Genomic DNA, 22596 nt, shown 5'->3' with positions numbered 1-22596 from the left:
AAGCATTGATGTACAAAAAGATCTTGGGGTACAAGTCCACAGCTCCCTGACAGTAGTGACAATGCAATTTGGCACACTTGGCTTAATTGGCTGAGGCATTGTACAAAAGCTGAGATGTCAATGCGCATTTGTACTAAATATTGGTTAGACTGCACTGAAAAGTATTGTGTACGGTTCTGGTTGTCAAACTGCAGGAAGGATGGGGTGGTAATAGAGAGAGCGGAGAAGTGATGCACCAGGATGTTGCCTGGAATGGATAGGGGGGAGAGAGGGGCTGCAGTTGGATTGGGTTTAATTTATTCTCGAGGAGGCTGAGGGTTGACCTTACTGAGGTTTGCAATATTATGTCAGGCTTAGATTGGATAGATAGCAGTCCCCCGCCACCCCCCTCCTCCTCCTCCTCCTCCTCATCCTCCTCCTCATCGGTTGCATGTCCTTCCAGAATTAGAAGGCATAGGTTTAAGGAGAGAAATTTAAAAAACAGAAATTTACAATGAGATCTGAGGGGAATTCTTTTTCCACACAGGTGGTGAATATCTGGAACGAGCTGCTCGAGGTGGGGGTAGAGACAGACCTAATTACAATACTTAAAAGACATTTGGACAGGTACACTTGCAATCGTGTACTGGGCTTGTACTCGCTGGAATTTAGAAGACTGAGGGGGGATCTTATAGAAACATATAAAATTCTTAAGGGGTTGGAGAGGCTAGATGCGGGAAGATTGTTCCCGATGTTGGGGGAGTCCAGAACCAGGGGTCACAGCTTAAGGATAAGGGGGAAGTCTTTTAGGACCGAGATGAGAAAACATTTCTTCACACAGAGAGTGGTGAGTCTGTGGAATTCTCTGCCACAGAAGGTAGTTGAGGCCAGTTAATTGGCTATATTTAAGAGGGAGTTAGATGTGCCCCTTTTTGCTCAAGGGATCAGGGGGTATGGAGAGAAGGCAGGTACAGGCTACTGAGCTGAATGATCAGCCATGATCATATTGAATGGCGGTGCAGGCTCGAAGGGCCGAATGGCCTACTCCTGCACCTATTTTCTATGTTTCTATGTTTCTATGTACTAGGTTAGGGAAAAGTCCAAAGGGTTTTGGGCTTAATGAAGGCAAATAGACTTAGCATCGATAGATATCACAGCATGGATGAAACACTCCAAACACAGCATGATACACTCCAGCGAGTGTAAATGGCCCATTTCTGTCCTGTATGATGTTAGTTGCTAAACCTTCTTCACACCACAGAGAGCAAGCATTTCAGATAATCTGTGTAAGAAAAATACCAATAAAAACCGCAATGGAAAAGGTGTGAAAAAAGTTGTGCAAGATCAAGCAATGTGAAAAGCAAATGCTTGCAGCAAAATCCAATCATAACAACTTGTACAATCAAAGAATATGTTTAGCTGTTACATAGACTGTTTCGATGTAGTTAATCAAACTTAAAGTTTTGAACAATGTGCCACAAGACACTCCCTTTCGCATTTTTCAAATACTGGTTCTGCATTACGAAAACAAAAAAGGTGGTTATCATTCTGGATTATATCAGAAGGAAAGACAAAAGTAAAGGAGTTGAAGGATAAAGGATTCCTGTGTCAATAATGTGGCTGAAACTATATATTTGCCTCGAGGGTAATTCCAACGTGATCAGTTTCTGTGTTGAAATGTTCTTAGTCCTATATTAAAAGACAAAGGATTCTATGCTTATAAATGGAGGCCAAGAAAACAAGAGCACATCGCAGGAAACCTTTACAAAACACAACTTGTGTTGCAACTGAAGTTAGTGGGACATTTGAGACAAGGGTACAGTGAAGATTTAACTAAATTATTCCAATTAAGAGAAATTTTAATTACGCGGAGAAACTAAAGTTGATTGCCTTGGAACAGGAGAGATTGCAAGGGGAGATGTAAATGAAGCATATACAATCCTGAAGGGTACAAGGAGAGGGAGAAGATACCCTTGGCAGAGGTTTCAAAAGGTAATGGGCACCGGAGGACAAAATAAGTTTGGCAAGGAGTTTTTAACCCAGGGAGTGGCTTGGGTCTAGATTACGCTGTCAAGTGCAGTAGTGGAACAGATTTAACAGAGTCAACAAAAAGGAGGCAGTTTAAGAATATAAAATAAAGGAATTTGAACGGCTCTGGGGAGAGGGTGGCAGTGAGACTGCCTCTTTCCTAGAGCCGGTATGAACTAATTGCCGACTTCCAGTCTGTGACATTTCTGGAAACGATTATGTACAAACGTGCACAGGCACTTGTGAAAGCTTTTCTCAGAAATAGCTGCAAGACACTAAAATTCTTGTTTTTCCTTGGAAAAAAACCAAATCATCACCTTCATCATCAGCAGTCTCTGGGGATTGAGTACGACTTATTTTCAGTCTGTTTTTTGGGGGTTTGAGATGGTTTTTGAGACCAGTATGGGAACCACAGGCTATTTTACATTTGGGGTAGGTAACACTTTGAAGTAGTCAGCTCCTTCCACTAATGCAAACTTAGTGTTTGCTCTGATGCATGACCCCCAAGATCTCAATACCAGTTTGAACGCTCATCCTCCACTTTGCTGGAGGTTCCCAGGGATCAGTGGGAATGCTGCATTTCTCCACAAGGCTTTGAGTACACCCTCAAATTCTTTCCTCGACCCGCCTGGTAATCTCTTCCCACAAGAGCTTGGAATAGAGTGTGTATTTTGGGGATGTGGTATTAGGCCGATCTTAAAAGATGTGACTGACTGTGAAAGGGCCTCACCTTTGGAAATACTAGTCTGGATGAGTACCAACCAGCTAGAGTATTTCTGAAAGCAATTCCACTGCATTAGAAACATAGAAAATAGCTGCAGGAGTAGGCCATTCGGCCCTTTGAGCCAGCACTGCCATTCAATATGATCATGGCTGATCATCCAAAATCAGTACCCCGTTCCTGCTTTCTCCCCATATCCCTTGATTCCGTTAGCCCTAAGAGCTGCTATATCTAACTCTAATTAGAGCTGATAATTAATTGTATGTATTATGTTGCAGATCCTCTGCAAGATGTGCAAGCAACCGTCTAATAGGATTTCCATGCTTAATCTGGCCACTATTTCCATCTAGCAAGGCATGTTGGTGCGAGATAATATATCTGTTATATTTTCAATACAAATCATTTGAAATGTTTTTGTTAAGTTTAATTTTGCTGCTTACTATCCGAAACTGCATATAGAAACTCAACTTCATCAGATCAATTTGTAAATAAGGGATGTTGCAGGGTGATGTAGGCAATGGAATTAAACTGGTGATTAAAAACACACGCAAAAAGATGAAGGCAGCAACAATAGTGGTGTTTAAGAGGCTTTTAGATAAGCACATGAATATGTATGGAGTGGAGGGATATGGATCACATACCGGTAGAGATTTGTTTACCGTGGCATCATGTTCAGCACAGACATTGTGGCCGAAGTGCCTGTTCCTGTGCTGTATTGTTCTATGTTCTGAGGGTACCTGGAACTATAATGATACGCGAGTTATCGAAACATGGACTGTCCGAACCAAATTACCAAAAATATTGTGGAGAAGAAATTCCTGCAGTTTGTTCTTAATATAATGTGTTAAGGAACTGACTAATGTAGATTTGATATTGACAAGCAGAAACATATTAATGTTCAAAATCTGAATGAATGAATAAGTTTATTGGCCAAGTACGTGCGTATACAAGGAATGTGCCTTGGTGCTCCGCTCACAAACGACAACACAAACATACAGTTAACAATTAAGAATAAACCATAACCACATCAAAACAATAAGAATACAACATTACGGTGTAAACATGTGGGTGAAAAAACATGTGGAATGAAAGAAATTACAAAGATATGAGACACGAGTTTGCTACAATAGGTTGGGTCATTGGTGGATAGCACAAGTTGGCACAGAAATAAGTTGGGAAAGAAGGCTCAAACTACAGTTTCAAAGGAAATTGGGGATTAGACTCAAAAAGGGGGTAAATACATTTTTTTAGTGAAAGCAGCACTTAGGAGGATTGAGATCAGTTTAGAATACAGCAGCTGATTAAAAAGCTTGATTTAGATGGAGAAGATGGAGAATGAGAGTAAACTTCCAAGGAACATAAAGAACTATTAAAGCTTCTAAAAATGTGAAGAGAAACTGGTTATCAAAAACAAAAATGCTGGAAGAAACCAAGCAGTCAAGCAGCATCGGTAGATAGGGAAACAATTTTGTTTTAGATTTTTTTTTAGATTTAGAGATACAGCACGGAAACAGGCCCTTCGGCCCACCGGGTCCGCGCCGCCCAGCGATCCCCGCACACCAACACTACACACTAGGGACAATTTTTACATTTGCCCAGCCAATTAACCTACATACCTGAACGTATTTGGAGTGTGGGAGGAAACCGAAGATCTCGGAGAAAACCCACGCAGGTCACGGGGAGAACGTACAAACTCCGTACAGACGGCGCCCATAGTCAGGATCGAACCTGAATCTCCGGCGCTGCATTCGCTGTAAGGCAGCATCTCTACCGCTGCGCCACCGTGCCGTTACGAGGCAGTGATCTTTCTTCAGAAATATGGGAAAAGAAGGGAGAAGTACAAATCGAAAGAGCAAATTGAGAACGGTTAAGAAATATCAGTGGTGCAACGAGCATGAGGACTGATTGTTAGCAGGGCATTATGAAGAGTAGGGGGAAAAAAATTATACAAATATATGGGGAAAAATGAGGGGGTAGTTTACCTGAAGTTGGAACATTCAACGTTGATTCCAGAGGATTAAAAAGTAGCTTGATGGAAGATAAAATGCCTTTTTACCAGTTCAGGGTGGCCTCACTTTGACAGTGGAAGAGGTCGCAGAGAGACAACCATGTCGGAATGAGATTTTTATTTCGTATTTTTTTCCTCTCTCGTTTATCATATTGTTTACAGTGTACTGTGTTTACATATTCCGCTGTACTGCAGCAAGAAAGAATTTCATTGTTCTATCCGGAACACATGACACTTTTGACTCTTGAGATTTAAAATGCAGGGAAGCTCAGGATCACTCCAGCAAACTGAGTGCAGATGCTCCGCAAAGCGATCTCCCAATATGGGTTTGGTTTAACCGATGTGAAGGACCCACATTGCGAACTCTGAATGCAGTACTAGAGATTAGGAATGCAACAGAATTATTGCTTTGGGATGTTTGTGTGCGTGCCTGGATGGTGGGATGGGAAGAGACGAATGGATAGGTGTTTTGTCTCCTGCAATGGGATGGGATGGAAGAACAGACCAAGGAGCCATTCAGTGACTGACCCCTACAAAATGCAGAAAGGGGAGGAAAGAGGAAGATATGATTGGTGGTGGGATGCAGTTGATGGAAATTGGGACAGATTATGGGTTGAATGGTGTGAAGGAGAGTATAAGGGAAGTTCTATCGTTGTTCTGACCTGGCAGAGAATGGGTGAGAACAGGCGTGCTGAAAAATAGAAGTGCTTTTGAAAATCTCCTTCACTTTGGCAGAAGGAAGCCACGCTTCAGGAGGGAGGACATTTCAGATGTACCAGAGTAGAAGGCCTTATTGTTGGAACAAACGCAACAGGGAAAAAAAAAGATTTAAAGGTATGGCATCTTTACAGGAGGCAGGGTGAGATGATGTAAAGTCAAAGCAGCTGTGGGAGTTTGTGGGCTTGTAAACGATGTTAACAATTGGATTATCTTTTGAATGGCAGACAGAGAGATCCTGAACAAAAAGGGAAGTGTCCGAGATGGATCATGGAAAAAAAACCAAATGTAGGTCCTCCAACCATCAGAAATAGGTGGAAATTGTAAGTGGGAATAAAGAGAGCGCAGAATGATGAAAGGCACACTTTGGTTTAATACTCACTAAGGAGAGGACAAATATCACCACCCCACTCTAGAGAAATATCACCCCACTCTAGAGAAAGGGAGGAACCTAAGAAAATTCTTATCAGCAAATAATGAGTTCTCGGGAAACTTCTCCCCCTTTCACATCAAGCCTATGTATTCCAGTATTTTCACATTTCCACACTGATATTTTGTTTTCCAATTTTCCCTTTTCAAACTGGTGGATTCTTAAAATATATTATTTTACCCAGAGTAGAGGAATCTAAAACTAGTGGGCGTAGGCTTAAGGCGAGAGGGGGGAAATTTAAAGGGAACTCAGCAGCAAATCTTTCCCACTCAGAGGATAGTCGATATCTGGAATAATCTGCCAGAGGAAGATATAAAAGTGGGCATAATTACAACTTTTAACTAATTATAACTATATTCAGGGAAGAATTCCAAAGTAAAAATACAGGTACTAGAGTTAGTCTTTTGGTTCCTATTTTTCAAGAACCATTACACAATTTCCTTGTGCAAGGTTTGAAGATGGTGTATGAAGAAACCAGCTATTGGATTACAGGAACAGAAATTGAAGCATCAACAGCAGCAAACATAATAAATTGACCACATGAGATTGCAGACAAGGGAATCTTGAGCAAAATACAAAGTGCTGGAGAAACATCGGTCCGACCAAAAACGGCGCCTGTCCATTTCCTCTCCTGATGCTAACTGACTTGCTGTGTTCCACCAGTGCTTTGTGTTTTGCTCTGGTGAATTGCCTTAAAGGCTGAATTCAGAGGAGAATAATAAACGGCTGCTTTCCCCAGAGTGGCTGTTGATAGACAGCTGAATAGACAATAGGTGGAGGAGTAGGCCATTCGGCCCTTCGAGGCAGCACCACCATTCAAAGTGATCATGGCTGATCATTCTCAATCAGTACCCCGTTCCTGCCTTCTCCCTATACCCCCTGACTCCACTATCCTTAAGAGCTCTATATAGCTCTCTCTTGAATGCATTCAGAGAATTGGCCTCCACTGCCTTGTGAGGCAGAGAATTCCACAGATTTGCAACTCTCTGACTGAAAAAGTTTTTCCTCATCTCGGTTCTAAATGGCCTACCCCTTATTCTTAAACTGTGGCCCCTGGTTCTGGACTCCCCCAACATCGGGAACATGTTTCCTGCCTCTAACATGTCCAACCCCTTAATAATCTTATACGTTTCGATAAGATTCCCTCTCATCCTTCCAAATTCCAGTGTATACAAGCCTAGTCGCTCCAGTCTTTCAACATATGACAGTCCTGCCATTCCGGGAATTAACCTAGTAAACCTGTGCTGCACGCCCTCAATAGCAAGAATATCCTTCCTCAAATTTGGAGACCAAAAGTGCACACAGTACTCCAGGGGCGGTCTCACTAGGGCCCTGTACAACTGCAGAAGGACCTCTTTGCTCCTATACTCAACTCCTCTTGTTATGAAGGCCAACATTTCTTTGGCTTTCTTCACTGCCTGCTGTACCTGCATACTTCCTTTCAGTGACTGATGCACTAGGACACTCAGATCTCGTTGTACGTCCCATTTTCCTAACTTGACACCATTCAGATAATAATCTGCCTTCCTATTCTTACCACCAAAGTGGATAACCTCACACTTATCCACATTAAACTGCATCTGCCATGCATCCGCCCACTCACACAACCTGTCCAAGTCACCCTGCAACCTCATAGCATCTTCCTCACAGTTCACACTACCACCCAACTTTATATCATCTGCAAATTTGCTAATGGTACTTTTAATCCCTTCATCCAAGTCATTAATGTATATTGTAAATAGCTGCGGACCCAGCACCGAGCCTTGTGGTACCCCAGTAGTCACTGCCTTCCATTCTGAAAGGGACCCATTTATCCCCACTTTGTTTTCTGTCTGTCAACCAATTTTCTATCCATGTCAGTACCCTACCCCCAATACCATGTGCTCTAATTTTGCCCACTAATCTCCTATGTGGGACCTTGTCAAAGGCTTTCTGAAAGTCGAGGTACACCACATCCACCGGCACTCCCCTGTCAATTTTCCTAGTTACATCCTCAAAAAATTCCAGAAGATTAGTCAAGCATGATTTCCCCTTCGTAAATCCATGCTGACTCGGAACGGTCCTGTTACTGCTATCCAAATGCTCTGCAATTTCGTCTTTTATAATTGACTCCAGCATCTTCCCCACCACTGATGTCAGACTAACTGGTCTATAATTTCCTGTTTTCTCTCTCCCTCCTTTCTTAAAAAGTGGGAAAACATTAGCTACCCTCCAATCCACAGGAACTGATCCTGAATCTATAGAACATTGGAAAATGATTACCAATGCGTCCACAATTTCTAGAGCCACCTCCTTAAGTACCCTGGGATGCAGTCTATCAGGCCCTGGGGATTTATCAGCCTTCAGTCCCATCAGTCTACCCAACACCATTTCCTGCCTAATGTGGATTTCCTTCAGTTCCTCCGTCACCCTCGGATCTCTGGCCACTAGAACATCTGGGAGATTGTTTGTATCTTCCTCAGTGAAGACAGATCCAAAGTACCGGTTCAACTCGTCTGCCATTTCCTTGTTCCCCATAATAAATTCCCCTGCTTCTGTCTTCAAGGGACCCACATTTGCCTTGACTATTTTTTTTCCTCTTCACATACCTAAAAAAGTTTTTACTATCCTCCTTTATATTATTGGCTAGCTTACCCTCGTACCTCATCTTTTCTGACCCAAGAAGGGTCTCCACCCGAAAAAAGTCTGAAGAAGGGTCTCAACCCGTAACGTCACCCATTCCTTCTCCTCAGAGATGCTGCCTGTGTTGCTGAGTTACTCCAGCATTTTGTGTCTACCTAATGTTTCTGGGTGTCAGGTCTTTGGCCACTAAATGTTTAAATATATAAATGACTTGAGACATGGATGCAAAAGGTAAGATTTGCAAATCTGCAGAGGAATCTAATTTAAATGTGGATGAAGCAGCAATGTTATAGATTGCAAAAAGATACAGATTTATTGGACAAACTTGGATAGTTTCTTCTGGAGCCTCAGGGCTGAGTGGAGATCCGATAGGAGTAAATAAAATTATGTGAGGTATAGATGGGGTAGATAGTCAGACCACTTTTCCAAGGAAGGAAGTGTCAAAGACTGGAGGGTATCGCTTTAAGTTGAGAGGGATAAAGTTTAAAGGGGATGTATGGAGCAGGTTTTTAAAAAATTTTTTTAAGAGAGGTGGGTGCCTGGAAAGCTCTGCCAGGGGTGGCGGTGCTGGCACATACAAAAGTGGCATTTATAATGCTTTTAGATAGGAACATGGATAAGTAAGGGAGTGGAGGGATATGGATCTCGTGCAGGGAGATATTAGTTTAACCTGGCACCATGTTCAGTGCAGACATTGTGGGCCGGGGGGCCGGTTCCTGTGCTGTACTATTCTATATTATTCTACTAGTTTGTATAAAGTCCAGAAAGATGAGGAGACGATATGAATAAAATAGCATTATTCTAAATGGAGAAACAAGGAACTGCAGATGCTGGTTTACAAAAAGAAGCACAAATGTTGGAGTAACTCAGCAGGTCAGGCAGCATCACTGGAGAACTTGGATTGGTGACATTTTGGGTCGGCTTTGTCAGACCTATTGTCGTGAGGGGGGTTGGGGAAGAAGAGAGAAAACTGGAAGAGTGGAGGGTCTGGACAAAGCCTGGCAATTTAAAAAAAACTCGTGTATCCATCTACTACTTGCCATGCTTTGTCCTAATTGAAGCCATTGTCCTGCTTCAAGCAAATGTTTGAAAGGAGATTAAGAGAGTTTGAGAGGATATCTTTGGAGATGGATATCTTCAAGATTAGTTTCAAAAGGTAAAATACAAGGAAGCTGTTGGCACTGGCATGTGGTTTGATGATGAGGAGTCACAGATTTAATCTTGGCCAAAATGTAAAAGAGAATAAAAGGAAAAAACATTATTCCACCCACAGTTACAATCTGGAATTCACTGCTATTAGGGTGGTTTAATCAAGTCAGTGCTTTCAAACGGAAATTGGATTGGGGTTTGAGAGCAGAAAACTTGCAGAGCCATGGAAAAAAGAACAGGAAGGTAAATTGACACAAGAGTCATAGTCTTGCAGCATGGAAACAGGCCCTGCCGCACAACTTACCCACACCGGCCAACATGTCCCATCTACACTAGTCCTACCTGCTTGTATTTTGGCCCAAATCCCGCCAAACCTGTCCTACCCCCGTACCAGTCCAATTGCTTTTTAAACATTGCGAGAGTATTGCCTCAACTACTTCCTCCGGCAGCTCGTTCCATACACCCACCACCCTTTGTGTGAAAAATTTACCCCTCAGGTTCCCATTAAATCGATTACCCCCCCCCCCCCCCCATCTCTCTTGTTCTCGATTCTCCTACTTTGGGCATGAGACTCTGTGCGTCTACTCGATCTATTCCTCTCATGATTTTATACTCCTCTATATGATCACCATTCATTCTCCTGTGCTTCAAGGAATAGAGTCCTAGTCTGCTCAACCTCTCCTTATTGATCAGATCTTAGAGTCCTGGCAACATCCTCATAAATCTTCTCTACACCCTTTTTAGCTTGACAACATCTTTCCTATAACATCGTTTCCAAAACTGAACACGCTACTCTAAACATGGCCTCACCAATGTCTTATACAACTGCAACATGATTCTATACTCATGCCTGATGAAAGCCAATGTGCCAAAAGCATTTTTGACAACCTGTGAGGCCACTTTCAACAAACTATGTACCTGTACTCCTAGATCCCTCTACCCTACGACATTCCCCAGAGCTCTACCATTCACTGTGTAGGTCCTGTCCACGTTAGTGCTCTCAAAATGCATCACCTCACATCTCTCTGTATTAAATTTCATCAACCATTCCTCAGCCCACCTGCCCAACCAATCACGATTCTGATGCATTTTTTGAACATCTGCACTCTCCAATACCAGCCACTTTGGTGTCATTTGCAAACTTGCTAATCATACCATGTACATTCTCATCCAAATCATTGATATAGATGACAAACAACAATGGGCTCAGCAACGAACTCTCAAGCACTTCACTAGTCCCAGGCCTCCAGTCCAAAATGCAACCTTCCAACATCACCCTCTGTTTCCTTCCATGAAGCCAATTTTCTATCCAATCAGCTATCTCTCCTCGAATCCCACAGGTTTTGCCCTTCCACTGCAGCCTACCATGCGGAAGGTTGTCGAATGCTTGACTGAAATCCATGTATACATCTACAGCTCTGTATTCATCTACCTTTTTGGTCACAACCTCAAAAAACAGATTTGTGAGACACAAACCTCACATGGACAAAACCCTAATCAGCCCTTGTCCACTAAATGCATGTATATCTTATCCCTCAGAATATTCTCCAGTAACTATCCGACCACAGATGTTAAGCTCACTGGCCTGCAGTTGCCAACCTTTTCCCTGTAGCCCTTCTTGAATAGAGTCACAACATTTGTCACCCTGCAGTCTTTCGGCACCTCGCCTTATTTAATGACGACTCGTAAATCTCAGCCAGAGCTCCTGCAATTTCCTCTCTAGCTTTCCACAGCTTCCTCGGGTGTATCTGATTAGTCCCAGGAGATTTGTCGATCTTCATATGCATTGGCTCCTTCAACATCTCTGTGACCGTAACACTGACACTTCCAGTGATGACCCCAGGTTCCTCCATCCTCCTGTATTTCTCCTCGGTAAAAACAGAAATACTCAGTGGACTACCCATATCCTGTGGTTCCACACAGAGTTGACTGCTTTGATTCCTGAGGGGTCCCACTCTCTCTCTGGTTACCCTTTTTCCCTTTATGTACATACAATTTATTGGGATTATCCTTAATGCTATCTGCCAGAGCCATCTCCTGTCCCTTTTTGTCCTTCTGATTTCCTTTTTTAGCCTACTTCGTAGTTCCCGAAACTGCTCCATGGATGCACTTGATCCCAGCTGTCCATACCTGTCCCATGCCTCCTTCTTACTCTTGACCAAAGCTTCAATTTCTCTCATCATCCAGGCTTCCTTGTGTTTGCCTACCTTGCCCTTCACTCAAAAAGGGACGTGCTTGTCCTGAGCTTTTGTCACACTTTTTTTTTTAAATCCACTTTCCCGACGTTCTTTTCCTTCAACCTGCCCCAATCAACATTAGTTCCTGTCTCATACCCTCAGAATTGGCCTTTCCCCAATTTAGCATCTTAACTCATGGGCCCACTGTCTCCCTATCCATAATCATCTTAAACCTAATAGCAGTGGTAGCTGGTCCCAAAAGGCTCATCCGGGAACACTTCATCCACTTGCTCCTCCCAATTTCCCAAGACTAGATCAAGCGTTCCATCTCCCATATAGGGCCCTCTACATATTGCCAGAGGAAACTGTCCTGAACACATTTGACAAATTCCACCCCGTCTAAATCTTTCACACTATGATATTCCAGGCTAGTATTGGGCAAGTTAAAATCTCCTACTACGACAACCTTACTAGGCCTGCAGCTGCCTTCAATCACCTGGTACATTTACTCTTCTAATTCTCTTTGACTATTTGGGGGCCTGTAATACACCCCCAACAAGGTAATCATCCCTTTCTCGTTACTCAGCTCCACCCACATAGTCTCACTAGATGAACCGTCCATAATAGACACTAAATGCTGGAGTAATTCAGTGGGACAGGCAGCATCTCTGGATAGAGGAATGGGTGACATTTCAGGTTGAGACCCTTCTTCAGAACCATCCATAATGTCCCCTCTGACCACTGCTGTGACATCCTCCTTAACCAATAACACAATACCTCCTCCTGTTTTACCCTCACTTATGTCTCTCCTTAAGCACCCGTTCCCTGGAACATTGAGCTGCCAGTCCTACCCCTCTCTTAACCAGGTTTCCGAAACGGCTACAGTGTCCCAGTCACACATACCACCTATCCAGGCCCTAAGCTCATCTGCCTTACCCGTCAGGCTACCTGCATTAAAATAAGTGCATTTTAAACCAGCATTCCTTCCTTGCTCCTTGCCTTTCTCCCCTCTATATTTTCTCTCATCATCCTCCATGTCAACTTCTAACCTCTCACCTGCCTCGGTCCTGTATCCCTTCCAGTTAAAGTGCAACCCATCCCTCTTGTATAGGTCACCTCTGTCCCAGAAGATACCAATGGTCCAGAAATGTGAATTCCTGCCCCCTGCACCAACTCCTCAGCCACACATTCATCTCCCTTATCTTTGTGTTCTTATCCTCACGAGCACCTGGCACAGGCAGTCCATAGATCCTGCTTTTCAGCCTTTTACCTAATTCCCTACACTCATGTTGCAGAACCCACTTCCTATTCCTACCTATATAATTTGTGCCAACATGCACAATGACTTCCGGCTTCTCCCCCTCCCCCACCCGTTGAGGATGTCATACAGCCATTCAAGGACGTCCTGGACCCTGGCACCAGGGAGGCAGCACACAATCCTGGAGTGTAAACTACTGCTGCAGAATCTCCTGTCCGCACCCATAACTATGGCTCTGCCTTGGGCTGCTTGCAGCCCAGCGGTATGAACATCGACTTCTCCAACTTTAGATAATTCCCTTCCCCCTTCATCTTCCTGTCTCCACCTATATCCTTCCTTTGTCCCGCCCCCCCCCCCTGACATCAGTCTGAAGGTCTCAACCTGAAACGTCACACATTCCTTCTCTCCTGAGATGTTGCCTGACCTGCTGAGTTACTCTAGCATTTTGTGAATAAATGGCTCTGCCTGACGTCACCCTTCCTTGCTGAGCCTCGGCGCCAGGGTCGATTGTATTGGAGATAAAGTTGACAATATTTTAATTTGATAACTGCTTGATTGCAAACTGCCAATAGTAGTCTTGATTTTACTACTCTGTATTTGTGTTTGTTTGAATAATAGCATTTTGTATTAAAAAAAAGGGTTGGTGTCACAGCCCTGCAACTCAACCTTGAAGTGTCATTCGCCCCAACAGCTCCCAAGTATACCTGTTTTGAAGAAGTACAGTCATTGCGGTCACCTGCACTGTTTAATTCCCTTCCTCGTGATCACCACCTGCTCTCTTCCTAGATCCTTGTGTGATGACCTCGCTATACATCCTGTCCAAGAAACTGAAAATTATTAATGGTTTAGGTTTTTTTGGGGAGGGGGTGGAATATTTTGGAAAGGATGAGTTGTCAGAAGACTTTCAAACAGGGAAATGATCAGCTGGAGTGATTACAGATAAGTAAAATTTATGGCACCTGGAAGCAGATTACAGCATTTATGTAAGGGAGTGTTTTGTCTGGTTATGTAATGCCTGATAGCATTTATGTAAGGGAGCGGTTTGTCTGGTTCATAGTTGGACATCCTAACTTGTGGCATACACTAATTCAGCTGCAGTGAGAGTACTGTGCATGGTTCTGTTAAACATGTTCAGCATGGTCCTGGGATCATCCAGCTGCTGCTCCAGTTCCCTAAAGTCGGCCTTAAGGAGTTGAACCTGATTGATATTTTATTATCACGTCATGTCACAGTGAAATTCTTTCACAAAGTATGCAGAGTCGCCATGTATAGTGCACCAACAAAGTAGTCCCTCTTTGTTCTCTCAGAACACAATTCCCACAGGTGTGGTCATCAGGGGTAACAGCAGTTTTCCCAACTTCCCACATCCTGCAGGAGACGTACTGCAACTTCCCTGCTATTACCACTGCAGCTAAATCAATAATTAAATAGCCCATTTACCTCCACATAGCACTTCACCTACACACAGCCTCTCACCCAACACGGCCACTCCGCTGCGCCTTGCCTAATTTTCATTTTTTTATTCAATTAACCAATCTGGATGTTCTAGCCAATCCAGGGATTTGTTGCTCAAAGCTGCCGCTCATGTTCCGACTTCCGATTTAAGTGCTCAAACCTGTACCTGGGTGGGCTTTTTAAAGTTCCCGCGCTGTAACTAACCTGGGATTCCCTTGCTGTAGCCAATCCACAAACTTGCTGCTCAAAGCTGCGCTCCTATTCTGAACTCCAATAACGCTGCTGCATAAGGAGCCAACACTGCCTTGATGGACCAAATGGCCTCCTGTGCACATTCGCACCATTCAATTTTGTCTGCATGGTTGTAAATACATAAACAATTATTACTGGAAATCATATCAGACATTACCAAGCATCATAAAAACATACAAAGAGGGAAAAAATTTACTGACTCTACGATTCAAAATCTTGGAACTTTCTATCCAAGGCAAGAAAAAATATTCACCATTTACTGAGTTTCAACACATCACCTTTTTGACAGACAGCTAATCCTTGCTTGCGGTTATGTCTGCAAGTCTGGAATGCATTCCAAAGAAAAATATTGAAGAACTCAAAGTTTTCTTTAGAACAGGCATGGAATACCCAGGAGGCTGCCATTTTGCCGTGTCCATTCCTGACAAAAACAGAGCTGTTAGGCTACCCCCACATTTCTTGGCTCACTACTCTTTAAGCAACTCCAGAAATAGGATGAATATTTCTGACATCATCTGTGAATTCTGGATCTCCTCTCCTCTGCTCTTTCCATGGAAATTATTCTTACTCTTTTCCTTCAACCAATTTGAGTTAATGCTTTGCGTCAACCTGAATTGTTAACACCATTCTCCCTCCACCGATGCTGCCATACAGGCTGAATCTTCTGGCATTGTTTCCATTTGCCAAGTTAACAACTTGTTTTCCAAATGAAGTATCTCCTACCTACTCACCATGTCTAAGCCGCTCAATTTTACACACCTTGATTAAATCTCTCCCAGTCCTTTATTGCAAACAAAACAAGCCTGGTAAGTAGTTTCTCACAGCATTCGTGTAAATCTCCTCTGCACTCAATTGCTATCACCCCAGGCCTTTGACATGTTTAGCAGAACCATACACAGTACTCTCACTGCAGCTGAGTTAGTGTATGCCACAATTTAGGATGTCCAACAACGAACCGGACAAAACACTCCCTTACATAAATGCTGTCATCTGCTTCCAGATGCCATAAATTTTATCTGTAATCACTCCAGCTGATCATTTCCGTTTGAAAGTCTTCTGACAATTCATCCTTTCCAAAATAATCCACCCCCCAAAAAAAACCGAAACCTTTGATCATTTTCACAATGCAAAAATCTCCCCACCTCAATACTTCCCCAGCTCCCTCCCAAACAATTTTGCCCCATTCTCTCTCCTGTTCCTGCCTCAAACTGGCTGCTTGATACATTCTGTATGACAATGAGATCCCAGACTAAAAGCCTTCCTTTGCAAAGGGACTGTATGTGAGATGAAGACCATTATACTCCATGTGTGGTGCAGTGGGATAGCCTATCTTATAAATGGCATGGAACTCCCTAAACATCAGTACTTTAACAAGGGGCTTGTGCAATACAATGTCATGATCCTTGAGCTCAAATTCAATACAACTACTGTATGCATTTTTTTGAAAATACTTGTTTTCCTCTTCTCAAATGTATATACTTTTGAAAATTGCCTGTTTACATTGAAACAGTAAATGGTACATTTGTCATTCTGTTACAATGTCAGAAACTATGGTGTTCAGTTTTGCTGCAATACCTCGCAAAATTCCAATTATCCAATTGGAAATCCCAGTGATATGGCATCTGGCACACTAGATGATGGTTTCCCTGTTCTCTGCCCACTCGCCAGGGGCCTACTAGATTCACTAGAATCTTTATTCACTTTTTTTTTAATGTTGACAGTAAATGTTTCTGTCGGGAGTATTCACAAAAATCCAGAAAATGTGCTTGTGTGGCACAGACTTCAATCCTAGATTAATGAGCTTCACAATACATTAAAAATGCAAAATCACATAACTCTGTCGTAGTTCTGGCCTACATTTACTTGCAAGTAATGGCTGATTAGTAACTAGATCTAACTGGACAGTTTACTAACAAGTGCCAAGCAAGCTGAATAACTTATGAAAAGCAGTGTTCAAAGAATACAATTTGGCAGTTCGGAGTCATGCATTACCTAAAATTGCTCACAACTATTTTCTTAAATAAATATATGTTTCTAATGTAATGATCTTCATCAGGGCAAATGTACAAAAAAAGTAGTTGCAGTGAAAATAAATTTGATGAACTCAGATATATCCTTCCACACACTATCACATTCGTTATTGCACACCGTTTTAGTAATTAAATACAGGTGGATAACCAGATCCTCCCCATTAGCAGCCAAATTGACTATTTTCCATCTCATTAAAAACTGCCTATTTTTGAGTGGAGCATCATTTGGCTGAATAACAGAACCTGCTGCAAGGGATGAACTGAATACAATGTGTATGGCTAATTGTGAACTTAATAAAAATATAGACAATACATCTCCCCAAAGCAACCAAGTCCAATATCAGGAACTTTTTATAATTCAAGTCTTGTCCAAACTGTTTTTATACAATCTTTTAATGTGTCATGTAAAAATAATATTCCATTAGGTTCAGATCAAATTGAAACAATTTGCAGCTTTGTCAGTCTTTTTTGAAGGCAAAGGCAGACAATCTTGAATTTGCAGATAGGTGTCCTGGTTTCTGCTTTTTGGCTACAGCTTCAGTTGCTTCCGAATTTGCCTTTTTGTCTTCCAGCTCATCCGCACCCAGATCTTCTGTACGTTTGCGTTTTTTAACTTCCACAGCAGGCATGGTATTGATTGCTTCTTTAGCTCTCTCTGTCCAGGTCTGGAAAATAAAAGCATTGCATGATCAATGTTGATGTTGGAATTTACCTAGTTCTCAGTGCTGAGAGTTCACCTCAACAGACATCTATTATAACAAGGCGTGCTCTGGAGAAACTTCTAGTTAAGAGCTTTGCACTCAAAAGTAACAAAGTGTAAGAAAACAAACACTAGCATTTAGAGTTTTTGGTGTTTCTCCATGTTTTACATTTATGAAGGAGCTTTGGTTATGCTAAATTCCTTCAGGTTTGAGTTTATTTACAAGTTTTTTTTATTTTTTAAATACATCTTAGTTGCCATTATACACTCTCCCTTTTCTCCCCCACTCTCTTCGCATGGTTGATTTGCAATTGATTGAACACACTAAAAAGTTATGAGAGTGGCACAACACCATTTATAACAGAGAACACAAAAAAATGGTAAGAGGTCTAGCCATCCAAATGTTCCACCTGTTCCCAAAAAGCAAATCCCACTCTGCGGCTAAGACTGATCGCTCCATATTAATTTAAAATGACTGCACAAGATTTCTGCAAAACCTTCCATAAAATTCTGTTTCTCTTCCATTTTATCTGTCAATTACACTAGTGCAATCTGTTTAAACAAGAGTCATCTACTCACAGAAACAAAATCAATATTAACAAATAAACCTGGAAACGGTTCCTCAGCAACACTCATTTCTAACCAACTCCGTTACATTTTCTTTAACAGACAGCGAATACTGAAATCAAAATAAAACTGGAGCAAAGACATTCACTGCTATGGTTCATTTCCGGTGCATTTGATAAATAAACACTCTTAATTCTTGAAATCAAACAGCGCAAGCGACAACACCATTTCCTGCTCAACTTGAGTATTCAAGACATATCAGCATGGTAGATATAATTCGGTGACTCAAAACAAACGGATTTTTTCACCAAGTTAAAGATCTAAAACTTCAAATTTACACGTCAGGTTTATGTTTAAAGTATTAAAGCATAATATATTCAACCATAATTCTAATTATAGCCATCGTTTTTCCTTAGCACTAACAAAGCAATCCAAGGTGAGAATCTAAACCAATTAAATACTGAACTCTAAAGGCACAACAGTAGACAATACAAAGGAATGATCACAAATTATTTTTAGATTTTTTTTAGATTTAAAGATACAGCGCAGAAACAGGCCCTTCGGCCCACCGGGTCCGCACCGCCTAGCGATCCCCGCACACTAACACTATCCTACACCCACTAGGGACAATTTTTACATTTGCCCAGCCAATTTATTTGCCCAAGCATATACTTTCACCTGGAAGTGGACTTTCCAGTCTATTAAGTTTAATTATTCAAAGACTTCAATTGCAATGTTTCCAAATTTTCAAATCAATTACAAAAAGATTCAAAATTGATTAAAAGCTAAATTCCAGGCTAGGGTTTCATACTTTTCTGTCCTCAGCTGACACAATGCGGAATCTGTTCATTCCTTCCTTAATTATTTCTTCTTCAGTCAAATCTGGGCTCTCCGCAATAATATCATCTCGGCTTTCCTCCAACCAGAGTTGGAAACCAGTCTTCTTTGACCTTTTAAAAAAAAAAAAAAAAATTGTTAATGATTACTGTGCCAATGCCAAATTTTCCCACTTTTCAACTGAGTCCATTAGGTTAAGAATTATAGTTTGTACTTACATTGAAAATAAATCTAAAATTATTTTCTCGGGAGCGCTGGAGATTGAGGAGAGACCTGATAGAAGTATATAAAATTATGAAGAGCATAGATAGGGGGGAAATTTTCAGAACCATTTTCCCCCAGGGTAGAAATGCCAAAGAATTAGAGAGCATAGCTTTAAGATGAGAGGGGCAAATTTCAAAGAAAATGCGTGGGGCAATTTTCTTTTACGAGGTTGATGGGTGGAATGATCGCGCTGCCAGTTGTGGTGGTGGAAGCAGATATGGTGGTGGTGCTTAAGAAGCTTTCAGGTAGGCACGTGGATATGCAGGGATATGGATCACATGTAGGCAAATGAGATTTGTTAAACTTGGCATCATGTTCAGCACAGACGTTGTGGTCCAAAAGTCCAATTCCTGTGCTGTACTGCTCTATGGTCTAAAATTCAAATTGAAAGTGTATGTGGTAACTATCTAGTAGTGCTGAATCATTTAAACCACATTTCCAGAAAACCAGTCTTAATTGCAATATTTGAAAGCAAAATGATGGTCACAACACAAATTGTTACATTTTCAACCATTTTAATGGTTATCTTTTGCATGTATTGCTACAATACACTCACTTTTTGTTGTCTGTAGCTTTGCTGTCAGGGATAACTGTTTGCGCAGGTTTGTCGCCGATACATTTACCTTCTGAAACTGTACTGCTGGACTTGGGGATGGTTGATTGGAAGAGTGTAGCTTGGGTCTTTGGAAAAAAAGAACATTAACAATAGATGCTGAACTAGATTCACAGCACTGATGCAATGCAGTCTGATTGCACAAACCAAGAACATGAAATTATCTCCTTATAGGACAATTTAAAAAAATCTAATTTTAATGTTATGCGACCAAATACCATACTTTCATTTTTTTTTAAATCTCAGTGCAAGCCAAGTGGCTAGAAAATTGATTTATAATATTCAGCAAAACATTTTGGTTACATCGCAAACAAAATCAGAAAAATAGCATGCACATGCAAACTTGCTTTGCATCCTTTACTTTTTGATGTGCAGGTGCTAAAATGTTTTAATGTGCAGGAAGGAATTGCAGATGCACTAGATTGATACAAAATAGACAATAGACAATAGACAATAGGTGCAGGAGTAGGCCATTCAGCCCTTCGAGCCAGCACCGCCATTCAATGCGATCATGGCTGATCACTCTCAATCAGTACCCCGTTCCTGCCTTCTCCCCATACCCCCTCACTCCACTATCCTTAAGAGCTCTATCCAGCTCTCTCTTGAAAGCATCCAACAAACTGGCCTCCACTGCCTTCTGAGGCAGAGAATTCCACACCTTCACCACTCTCTGACTGAAAAAGTTCTTCCTCATCTCCGTTCTAAATGGCCTACCCCTTATTCTTAAACTGTGGCCCCTTGTTCTGGACTCCCCCAACATTGGGAACATGTTTCCTGCCTCTAATGTGTCCAATCCCCTAATTATCTTATATGTTTCAATAAGATCCCCCCTCATCCTTCTAAATTCCAGTGTATACAAGCCCAATCGCTCCAGCCTTTCAACATACGACAGTCCCGCCATTCCGGGAATTAACCTAGTGAACCTACGCTGCACGCCCTCCATAGCAAGAATATCCTTCCTCAAATTTGGAGACCAAAACTGCACACAGTACTCCAGGTGCGGTCTCACCAGGGCCCGGTACAACTGTAGAAGGACCTCTTTGCTCTTATACTCAACTCCTCTTGTTATGAAGGCCAACATTCCATTGGCTTTCTTCACTGCCTGCTGTACCTGCATGCTGGAGTAACCCAACAGGTCAGGCAGCATCTCTGAAGAAAAGGAAAAGGTGATGTTTCAGGTCGAGACCTTTCTTCAGACTTAGAGGCAAATGTTTTGTTTGGAATTTCACTTTGTACTTATTGCATGAATGTTTACAAACTTTAGGGGTCCTGGCCACATTTCACATCCAAACAGAGATGCTGAATTTCACTCTTTTCCAACTATATGGACATGGATACCATTGTCAAATTCATTCCTGCCCTAAAAAAAAAATCTGTATAATCCAGAGGTGTTCTCTGATGGGAAGCTCCTAACAAAGTGCACAGGACAGCAATAATAGTTATCTCATTACTGTACATATTGATGAAAATTAATCAATTTTGTAAAAGTTTCTATAGGTATGTAAAAAGGAAAAGATTAGCAAAGATGAATATAGGTCCCTTACAGTCAGAGACAGGCGAATTCATAATGGGAAACAAGGAAATAGCAGAACAGTTAAATGAGTTCTTTGGTTCTGTCTTCACTAAGGAAGACACAAACAATCTCTCGGGAATACTAGGGAACCGAGGATCTAGTGGGAGGGAGGAACTGAAGGGAATCCACATTAGTCAGAAAATGGTGTTGGGTAAACTGTTGGAACTGAAGGCAGATAAATCCCCAGAGTCTGATGGTCTGCATCCCAGAATACTCAAGGAGGTGGCCCTAGAAATCGTGGATGCATCATTGATTATTTTCCAATGTTCTCTCGAGTCTGGATCAGTTCCTGTGGACTGGAGGGTAGCCAATGTAACTCCACTTTTTAAGACAGGAGGGAGAGAGAAAATGGGGAATTATAGACCAGTTAGCCTTACATCAGTAGTGGGGAAGATGCTGGATTCGATTATTAAAGATGTTATAGCAGCGCATTTGGAAAGCAGTGACAGGATCGGTCAAAGTCAGCATGGATTTATGATGGGAAAATCATGTTTGGCTAATCTTTTGGAATTTTTTGAGGATGTAACAAGTAGAATGGATAATGGAGAGCCAGTGGATGTGGTGTATCTGGACTTTCAAAAAGCCTTTGACAAGGTCCCACACAAGAGATTAGTGCGCATAATTAGAGTACATGGCATTGGGGGTAGGGTATTGACATGGATAGAGAACTGGTTTTGCAAACAGGAAGCAAAGAGTAGAAATTAACGGGTCCTTTTCAGAATGGCAGGCAGTGACTAGTGGGGTGCTGCAAGGCTCTATGCTGGGACCCCAGTTGTTTACAATATATATTAGCGATTTAGACGAGGGAATTAAATGTAACATCTCTAAGTTTGCAGATCACACAAACCCGGTGGCAGTGTGAGCTGAGAGAAGGATGCTATGAGGCTGCAGGATGACTTGGATAGGTTGGGTGAGTGGGCTGAAGCATGGCAGATGCAGTATAATGTGGATAAATGTGAGGTTATCCACTTCGGTGATAATAACAGGAAGCAGATTACCATCTGATTGGTGTCAGATTAGGAGAAGGGGAGGTGCAACGAGACCTGGGTGTGCTTGTACATCAGTCACTGAATGTAAGCATGCAGGTACAGCAGGCAGTGAAGAAAGCCAATAGCATGTTGGCCTTCAGTGCAAGAGGATTTGAGTTTAGAAGCAAGGAGGTCCTACTGCAGTTGTACAGGACCCTGGTGAGATCGCACCTGGAGTATTTTTTGCG

General features: G+C 42.0%; 2 protein-coding genes across 3 annotated transcripts in view; both read right to left on the bottom strand.

The window, feature by feature from the left end:
* gmfb (glia maturation factor, beta) overlaps positions 1 to 22596 on the bottom strand; it is a 449169-nt gene that overhangs the window by 206777 nt on the left and 219796 nt on the right. The window lies entirely within an intron of this gene.
* Positions 17236 to 22596, bottom strand: part of wdhd1 (WD repeat and HMG-box DNA binding protein 1) — a 57248-nt gene continuing 51887 nt past the window's right edge. For both annotated transcript variants that reach the window (XM_078407181.1, XM_078407180.1), the window contains exons 24-26: positions 19751 to 19875; positions 18905 to 19043; positions 17236 to 17491 (exon numbers count right to left, since the gene is read on the bottom strand). In XM_078407181.1, the coding sequence (XP_078263307.1) occupies positions 17285 to 17491; positions 18905 to 19043; positions 19751 to 19875 (471 nt within the window). In that variant the 3' untranslated portion in view covers positions 17236 to 17284. The remainder of the gene's footprint in view (positions 17492 to 18904; positions 19044 to 19750; positions 19876 to 22596) is intronic.

The sequence above is a fragment of the Rhinoraja longicauda genome, chromosome 10 (genome assembly GCF_053455715.1).
Source record: "Rhinoraja longicauda isolate Sanriku21f chromosome 10, sRhiLon1.1, whole genome shotgun sequence".
Classification (NCBI taxonomy): domain Eukaryota; kingdom Metazoa; phylum Chordata; class Chondrichthyes; order Rajiformes; family Arhynchobatidae; genus Rhinoraja; species Rhinoraja longicauda.
The sequence above is the reverse complement of the archived record's forward strand: the minus strand, read 5'-3'. Positions and strand labels throughout refer to the sequence as shown.